The sequence below is a fragment of the Pagrus pagrus genome (assembly GCF_965226575.1).
Source record: "Pagrus pagrus genome assembly, contig: HAP1_SCAFFOLD_93, whole genome shotgun sequence".
NCBI lineage: Eukaryota > Metazoa > Chordata > Actinopteri > Spariformes > Sparidae > Pagrus > Pagrus pagrus.
This window is the reverse complement of record NW_028175370.1, coordinates 1,268-10,950: the sequence shown is the minus strand read 5'-3', so window position 1 is coordinate 10,950 and position 9,683 is coordinate 1,268. Positions and strand designations below refer to the sequence as shown.

Genomic DNA, 9,683 nt, shown 5'->3' with positions numbered 1-9,683 from the left:
AAAAAAAACATACAACTCCAAACACACTGTGGATCATTCAAGTGTGCTACAAAAATAATAGATGATGTCAGGGAAAAAAATAAATATATTTTTGTAATTAATTCATTCAATTTAAATACTGATAATTCAACTTGATCAACTTTATAGATACTCCCACTGTACAAAAGTGAAGCCTAAATATTACAGATATGAGCGCCGCCATCTTGTCAATTTGGAGCCAGAGTCTGTGCAGTAGTGAGTCAATCACAGCTGTCAATCATGACATTTCAGTCTGTTTTTATAGCATAAAATAACTAATAAAAAACAAACTTGTCAGAAAAATGAACACTTGAACAAACATCAGTGTGATAAAATTATACCTAAAAATGACAGAAACCATCTTTGGCATCTTTTTTTGACATGTACTTTGATTTTTTGGTTTGGTCCATGTCCCATCTGCTAACATGGAGGGGGTGGGGCTTATGTACTATACTGTACCACTACGAGGCGATCCAAATGTTTTGGCCTGACTTTTACAGTCTATGCAGCAACCCCCTGTACCAGACCAGTTGGTGGTGTCAACTGCATGATTGCTAATTATCAATAACTTGTCCTATACCTGTTTGTTGTATCATATATGAATACTTATGCTAGTAATGAAGTCAAAACTTTTAATTATAATTAATTCTAATTGTCATTTTTAGCTTGAGGGTACAGCAGAATTATCATCAGAAGAAAAGTCCATCATCAATGAGTTGGCACTGTCCTGGGATTTGCCTCTAGTCACATCTGAGAACTGGAGATGGCTGCTTTTCACAGATGGATGTTGATGAGGTTATTAATACTAATATGGCTATCTGTAGAAGATTTGTAATGCTGCTTGGCTTTTCTATTTTGATGCAAATATTTTGCAGGTACTTGGAAGAACCTCCAGACAAGTCAAACAGTTACGAAGGGGTTTCAAAGAGACACTGATCTGGCCTTTGCTAACTTAGAGGAAAGACACAATTCCCCTTCTCTTTCCAAGAGCATCTGATTTACAGTGCACACCAAGGGTAAGTGACTCATGCTGCCAAGTAAAAAACACTCCTCCTAACTCATAAGAATTACCTTCCCAGAAATTATGTTTATTTTCCAAAACAAACATTAACCTGGAGAGATGGAAACCTTTTGCAAATAACCAGTCAGCATTTGATCACTTTTTCTTTTTTAAAGTTAATCCTACATCATATCACTGCACGAGTGATTAGCTACTGGAAAAACATGGTTGTCCTTAAGTCCTTGCAAGTTGATTTTCAAATGACATGAACTGATACTAATTGCTGCCTTAAAAGAAGGAAACCAATCAAAAAACTGATGGATGATTTAGAAAATGCTCAACAGGACTGGAAAGTACTCTACTATGGTTCTTAAAACTGACTACAACCATGCCCTAACCACATTACAATTTGGATTATTAGGATTGACAATTTCTCATATCTTCTGTTCTTTGGTTTATTGCGCTTTATATTCTCTGGGCTGTTGGGAAGTGTTAACTGATTTGAAAAAATTATCTGTCAGATAGTCTTGGAAAAGATAAACTGGCCAACACAGGATGAGGATGAAGACAGTGATGTCTCTTTGGAGGATACATGTAGGATCACAGGATTCCTTCGCACATTTATTGAGAACGGTAAATATGTACTTTTAACAGTTCCTCAGGTTATTTAACTGAAAGTCCGTATTGGGTGCAAATGAATGAATGTTGGTCAAAAACACAAGTCTTTGCTTCCTCCACTTTTTTATTACCCGTGGATTATCAGCTACATGAATAACCCAAAGCACAAATTAAGTAAAATTACGTTATTTTTTCAACTTCATTTATGATTGATGATACAAAATCATTTCAGGCAATAAAATAAATGTTGACTTTCTTCTCTATTTTGGTAGCATCCCAAGCGTCCTTGGGAAACATCCTGCAGTTCTGGATAGGGTGGAATGTGCTGCCCCGACACTTGGATGTTAACGTGGTGGAGAGCAACTTTCCCAGTTCTTCTACCTGCTTCCACCTGCTTAAACTTCCAGGACATTACAAAGAGTACTCTAACTTTGAAAGAGACATTCTTGCTGCTATTTGTAGCACTGACACTGGGTTTGGAATGGTCTAAGGACACATCAATATATCACTGTATACCTTAGTGTACATTTGTTGTCTTGCTTGGCCAGCAACAAAATTTGGATTGCAGCATAAAAGCATTTGAAAGAGTGATAGCAACTAGTGCCTAGTTCTGCCAGTGTGTGTGACACTGGTGCAGTAAAAAGGTCTGCATGCTTGTGATGTGGTGAAGCATATTTGTTATTTGTTTCATGTCTATACCATTGTCTTTTAGGTTTAATCTCACTGTTAATAATTGTTTTAAAGCTCAGGAGACAGTTACAGAGACAAATTGAGTTGTTGCTGTTCTTTATTTGTGGAATTGTTCTGAAACAGGATACATGTTGCAGTTTCTTGAGCCTTCTGATTCAGAGACTGTTAGTCTCCAATCACATGTGAAATGAATACTTAAAAACAAGTTATTTTGATAACTACAGGACAGTTTGTCGTACAAGGCTCTGTTACATAATCATAATGGTTTTCAATGTTTAAAGGAATAGTTCACTCTAAAACGAAATTCAGTCATTATCGACTCATCCACATGCTGATTACAAATCCGGTGTAGTTTTTTATTCCTCAAAGTCCAGTTGGAGCACGGCGCTGGTACCCTCCAGCAGTAAACATGGATGTAACGGCTGCAAAAGGCGCCCGAGAGAAAAGGTCCATAAAACTACACAAAAACGTTGTAATATTCCTCCATACTGCTCGTCCGCTGCAATCCAAGTGTCCTGAAGTGGCGACATCCAGAGTTTACTCGAAACGACGGCTTAGGCTATAAAAGTGTACTAACGTGTACGACGTTGTTGTGTAGTTTTATGGACCTTTTCTCTCGGGCGCCTTTTGCAGCCGTTACATCCATGTTTACTGCCGGAGGGTACCAGCGCCGTGCTCCAACTGGACTTTGAGGAATAAAAAACTACACCGGATTTGTAATCAGCATGTGGGTGAGTCGATAATGACTGAATTTCGTTTTAAGGGTGAACTATTGCTTTAAACTTAATGGTTAAAAAAAATTGCTTATTGCAAAAAGTGTTTGTTTGCAGTCATATTGTACAATGTAAGTTTTGACATCTGGTATAAAATAAAAATGCTGTCATTACCATTCTTTTTACTTAAAAAAAAAAAAAATCATTTTAGACACTTGAAACAAAGATGTTTTTGGCAAATAAGAATGCGATTCAACACAAATATCAGAACTGCTAAACCACAATACCGGCTTCTTTATCAGAACTTGAGCAATATGGATTTACTGGAGCATTTCTGACAATAAGCTCACACTTTGTACATACGCATCCATCACATTGGACAGAGGGACATCAGGGTCTGGTAGACTTGCAACTTCCTGGTCAGTCAGTGAGCGCTGCAGCTGAACTTCAGGGACCACAACACCAGGCTGACGGTGACCACTCGGTCCAGTCCAGTCAACTCCAAACTCCATGTCAACCTGCAATTGCGAGAGCTGAGGTTAAGGGTCAATCAAAATCAAAGTCTTAAAGATTTTTATGGTAAATATGTCTACAGGACTGTAAGCCATATTCATTCATTTTACAGAACCTAGTTTAAAATATCACTTGTTTATCATCTGGGATTCTGTATATGCCCCAAAAACAGCTATGGCATCAGAAAGAGCTTGACTACGATTTCCAAGAGCCAATACATTAATTTTGAGAGCTAATATGTATTATTTTCTCTCTAAATCACTGCTCCTTGTTTGACCACAACATTGTAGCAATACCTTATTGTGTTGAAAGTGCCAATGATAGGCAATATAAATCCATCACATTTAGTTCCTGAACAACAAGCCACGATTAGTTACATTTTGCTACTGATACATGCACTTTATAATGGACATAAAGTGGAGATAATGTTGACAATATCCCATGTAGGAAGTTAAAAGTTAAAGTAAAACAGAATTACTGAATAAATTCAAACCTGTATGGGGCCCTGCTGCGCCTCATGCTCATGGCGAGTCCACAGTTGCAGCGGTGAGTGGTTGCCCTCAGTGCGTAGTCTGTGGCCTTTCCAGCCATGCTGGAAAAACTGAAGGTGCTTCTGTATGTGGGGCACGAAGCACCAGTGCAGAGCATAGAGATGCATTTCATTGTCAGGATTGAGAAGGCCTTCTCTCTCAAGGTTGGTAAAGATGGTGTAGAAGAGATCAAGAACTCCCACATAAACGTCTCTCCAGAGCCTTTCAATTCTGATGGGTATAAAGGAAAAACTGTTAATTCTACCTACAATGAACAAAGACACAACATACAGGAAAATACCTTTACCCAATACTTTTACCTACTGTTGGTGTATGACAACACTCCCATCAATGATAAGCACAGTAAATTAGAACTGAATTAAATAGGTAATAAGTGATGTATTCAATATTCAGTCTAAATAACAGTTAATGACAAAGTTTAATTTTAATCTCTTAAAAGGATAAGTTGATTTTTTTTTTAAGTTTGTCTTCAAACAATGCTCACATGCCCACATGTATGATGAAAGAGTTTCTGGTCGCTGTAGTTGTTCCTCTGTCCATCTATACTGGCTGTGGAAAATCTAATGCTAACCATTCTATTGTAAGTGATGGGTCGCCTTGTTCTGTGACTGCTGAAGCCTCATATTAGCTTCAGAATGAAGTTCAGCTGAACTACAGAATGAGGACTGTAGATTTGTCATCACTTACATTGGAATCACACTAGAATAGTAATCTTCTCCTGGTCAGAATAGATTACAGAGAGACAATAGGAGAACAACTCTTTCAATATTTACACTAACGTTAATGTTGAAAAGCTCATAATCTGCTGCCACAAAGCTTGATTGTATTAAGATAGACTTGAGGAGACAGGTTAAGTCAGTTTATATGGCCATCTTTTACAAAGTGTTATTTTGATAAATGTTTGAATGGAAGATTATGCTACCTTTGGTTATGGACACTCCTGCCAGCAATGTGTGAATTCCTGTTCAGTCCTCTATTAATCACCATGTAGCGTGCAACATCAACATTTTCCCTGCCTTTATCTGACCTCACATGTGATGGCACACTATAGACACCGACAGCTTCCAGAAAGCTTTATTGGACCGTTGCTGCACGATTGTTGGTGGCGGCACTCAAGTATACAATCAAACGACTAAAGCCGTCAATACCACCATGCACAACAATATGCCATCTGAAATAGATACGTATGAGAACAGACTAAGATCAATACCACTACGTGCATCATGCATCTCTTTATGTGCAAGTTTAGGCCAGATTTACACAGAGCATACTGTATAAGCCTATTTGAACAGAACTTCTCTATCTGAAATCTTTAACACACAAGCATAAATAAAAATCCTGATATACTTCTAGGTCAACATTTCTTTGTATTTATTTCCAGCTCACAAAATTTACACCCACACATGGCAAAGTGAATTTATACAAGGTTCTGGTGAGTATTTAGATTAAAAATAGCCTTTGAGGCCAGCTGCATGTTGTAGAGCTTTTAGTCTTTGGTCACTGACATTTTCTGTTTTTAGCACTGTACTCCATCATATTAGATTTCAAAGAAGACAATGGCTGAGGTTAAACTGTTGAGTGCAACTTTAATTTGGGAATATTGACATCAATACTGGGTGCACAGTGTGGGAGTCGTAGCCATTTTAGCCCCTGTCAGATTACAATTTCTACATTGTACAATCTACAATGGAGTACTGTGAAAAGTTAAAAGAACCAACCAGCGTAACTCTTAATTTTGGTGCTGGCAGAAGTAAGTAAAACTGATTTGCATGCACAAGAACATTGATGAATTAAATAATTTGATCCATCCACCATTGATAAATCCTAGTCTGGCTTTCAGTGACACTGGTAGGTTAATTAAAATAGATAGATGGGCTTTTGTAACTGCTCTGGATATACACTAAACTGGGTAGTAAGTATCTTACATTAGTACAATCTACAATAAAGTGGATGCTTGAGATGTTTTTTTTTGAGATGGAATGTTTTTTTGATACCTTATCAGTTTGTGATTTCCATCGATGTGCCATAAACTGTTCGGTGCTCTAACAGAATACTTCCTATGCCTTCTTGGGTTCAGCTGAAGGGTGCGCATCAAAACTCCACCAGGATCCACTCGCCGCATGGATTCCTGGACATGCTGTCCTATAATAGGCAAAACAATGCACAGATATGGTGTACTGAAAAAAAAAAAAGCATTCCCCAATCTGGCAGTGAATTCACAAATCCAGACTAGCACTAAATAAAGCAGTTTCCTCACATTGTGAGTGAATCAGCAAGTAGGCCAAATCCCAACATAAAACAACCCCCGAACAAATGAATGGGTAATAAATACAATTCCTTACTTTGTATGCGTATGCCTTGTGCATTCAGGTGCCCAACCATCATTTTGTATCCAGACATGGGATGCTGCTGCAGAATTTGGGTCACAGTTTCATCCAGACTGTTGTCCTCTATTGGAGTTAATAGATTGTGGACTCTGATCATCAAAAATGAAATGAAATGAAAGAAAAAAGTCACAAGAGGCAAAAAAGTAATGTCACCTATCTCACAGTACAAACAAAACAATGATCACAAGGAGTCTGTTGCTTTGTCGTTAGCTGCAGTGAAAGGTTTAGATTATTTTAAATCGATGTCACCTAAAACAAACCTCATTCCTGTTTAGTCTAAACTCAGCTGCTGTGTCCTGTAGAAATAACCTAAATACCTATCAGTTTATTAATTTTATTTATAATTTAAGTTAAAATCTTTCATATTGTATGAGTTTATAAATGCAACACTATCATGTATCAAACTAATGCAATTGTGCTGAAATGTCACATCTGACTCTGTTCACTTTTCCTCCAGAAATAGGGTTACAGATTATCCGACAAACTGAAGATGTTAATTAATGGCACCCATGTACAGTATCAACAAATGCAGCAGCACAAATCCACTACCTGTAAGGAGTACATATGATAAACTAAGTGTAGCGACTAATTGTCCAATTTAAAAGGCCGCTAAGAGACTCAGTGGGGTCTTGTCTGCGACACGCTCGAATAAATCCATTCTTGACTCAAAGTGACTTTTTTAAAGTGTTTATTGACACAAAAAATGATATAAGTATATGGAAACAAAACGATACGTTATGGAAATAAAACGAAACGGTCAACAGAAAATATCGAGCCCCACTCACCCTCTTTGTCTAACCAGAACCGCCGTGCAACTGAAACAGGTAAAATGCCGTGAATCTACACCCAGGTGTTAATTGCCGGAAATAATAGTAACCAAAGAGCATGTGCAGGATAAACAATTAATAATACAGGCCAAACCCATTTTGGCTCCTACACTAAGTTTGTCAGTAATATAAGCATGTTAGTCACCAGTCCATCTGTCATTGAAAACCAAAGCATATAGGCCTATATCATCAAGTATTGTTAGACCTACTCCCAGTGCATATTAATGTAAGTTAATATCAGTAACGTTAGTTAATTTTTAGTTAACTTAAACTCAGATTACAGAGCAGTGCAAGGAGACATTATTGTAGGGATAAATGTTCTATAATACTGTAACGGACTGGGTTGATAAAGTGATGTGTAGGTCACTGTGTGATACTCTGTGTTAAACCAAGGTTTGTTGAGGCAGTTACTGAGTTTTCCTTAATGTCAGTGAACGTGTTCCACGTTTAGAAACTGTGAAGCCTGTCAGTCATTTTCAGCTACCTATGACAGGGAGTGTGTGAGATAGCTTGTCTGTGATTGGCTGAGAGTGAGAGAGGTCAGGGTTGTTTGAGAGGTCTGCGGGTGAATGCAGGAAGGAGCGATGTTAGCGTGTGTGTGCACTTTTGAGGCAGCGAGTTTTATTGTTTTGGCGTTGGCTACGGCCCACAGTAGCCTGTGTTCAAGTGATAAATAAAGGAAAAGAAAACCCATCTGAACGTGTCGTAGCTTCTCATTTAGGGACGCTACAATATCATGAACAATTTATACTAAAAGCTTAGACTAACACACATTTTATGCTCAACTGGCACCTAATGTTAGACTATATAAGATAAACACAGTATATTTCCCAGTGGTATTTGGAGATAAGGTGAGCAACTTTACCATCAATAAACACTAGCTAGTTAAATATCTCTGTGAATTTGCACACATATATTGCCACCTTTAAAAGAAGCTAAACGGGAAACCAGACAAAAAGACAATCCGGAGTACCTTATTCCGTACTGTGCCATCCTCCGACGAATTGTTCTCTCGCACACTCCGAACACCTGTGCTATTTCCTTAGCGGTGTGCCCCCAGAGAAGGTGTGCTTCGATTAAAGTGGGGGGTATATTGTACGACGGACGTCCAAGAGTCCCTTCTTCTGTCTCTGACAGGATGTAAAGTTGGCGGGCGACTTCTTCCAGAGCGTCTAACACTGCTAGCTCAGTTTGCACATCCATACCGGCGTTGAGCTGAGCCAAGTCATCCATCAATCTATCTAGACGAAACTGAACATAGTCGTTGGTCGCATGGTTCGCTAATGATCGCAATTCATTCGCAATTGCTCGTACAAAAACTGCCATAACTAAATCAGAACTGCAGCTAAGGGTTAGCTGAGCGGGCGGGCTGGTAGCCAACAACATCAGCGCCGCTAGTAAGGCAGAAGTAGTCGACCCGCATCGAGCACACTCCTGTAACCAATCATGCTGCTGACTGAGGTTAGGACCTCCTACCTCATTAACATATGGACACAGAAATACAGAAATAAATAAATGTAGGTGTACAGAAATGTAGAAATAAATATAAAGCATTTATTTATTTATTCTATTATTTATTTATTTATTGATACATTTATTTCAGCATTTATTTATTTATTCATTTATTTCAGCATTTATTTATTCATTTATTTATTTATTTATTTATGCATGTATTTATTTATTCCTGCATTTATTTATTTATGTATTTATTTATTTATTTCAACATTTATGTATACATTTCTTCATGCATTTATTTATTTATTTATTTATACTTAAGTCATGTTTAGTCCTCCATAGCTGATGTGATAAAGCTAAAAGTCGGTTGGGGCCAGCTTTTTTACCGCAGACAACTCTTAAAACGGTAGACACGGCGCAGCATTATGGCTGATGTAGGCCTATAGCTCACCTGATAGAGTAGCTCCCTCAGCAAGTAAATTCATCCTCAGCATAGGTAGTACCTTAGTGTAAGTTAATGTCTTTGCTTTTCTCATCATCATGATGATTACTGCTATATATGTATATAGTTTTTATGCCTTTTTTTTTCTTGAGCATCTGCCCCTCCAAAGGTCTCTGCACGGGCCTGACATGGACCATACAGGGACCGTTTTCAAGGATTTTTCTTTGTCAGGAATAGTTGAATTTGGATAAATATCATGGCAATTATGGTGAAAACTCACTTCTGTCAACTTTGAGCATTTCAGAGCGAGAGACGTGTGTTTTTGAACTGTGAAGTAGACTATGTTGTATTTCAATGAAAAAAGGTTTTTCAAACAAGTTTCCTAGCCTGGACATGCTAAATTTGGATCTATTTTAAGGCAAGGATGGTTTCACCTGTCCTTTAATTCATTTATGGTGGAAACTTACTC

The 9,683-nt window shown here is 37.9% G+C and overlaps 1 protein-coding gene across 1 annotated transcript; it reads right to left on the bottom strand.

Annotated features, from left to right (window-relative positions):
• Positions 1–2,405: 2,405 nt before the first annotated feature.
• LOC311253960 (uncharacterized protein) lies at positions 2,406–8,702 on the bottom strand. The gene is made up of 5 exons (XM_084384403.1): positions 8,291–8,702; positions 6,446–6,579; positions 6,098–6,245; positions 4,046–4,313; positions 2,406–3,557 (listed from the first exon to the last, which is right to left on the bottom strand). The coding sequence occupies exons 1-5, from the start codon at positions 8,641–8,643 to the stop codon at positions 3,360–3,362; spliced, it is 1,101 nt and encodes a 366-aa protein (XP_084240529.1). The 5' UTR covers positions 8,644–8,702; the 3' UTR covers positions 2,406–3,359.
• Positions 8,703–9,683: the final 981 nt, after the last annotated feature.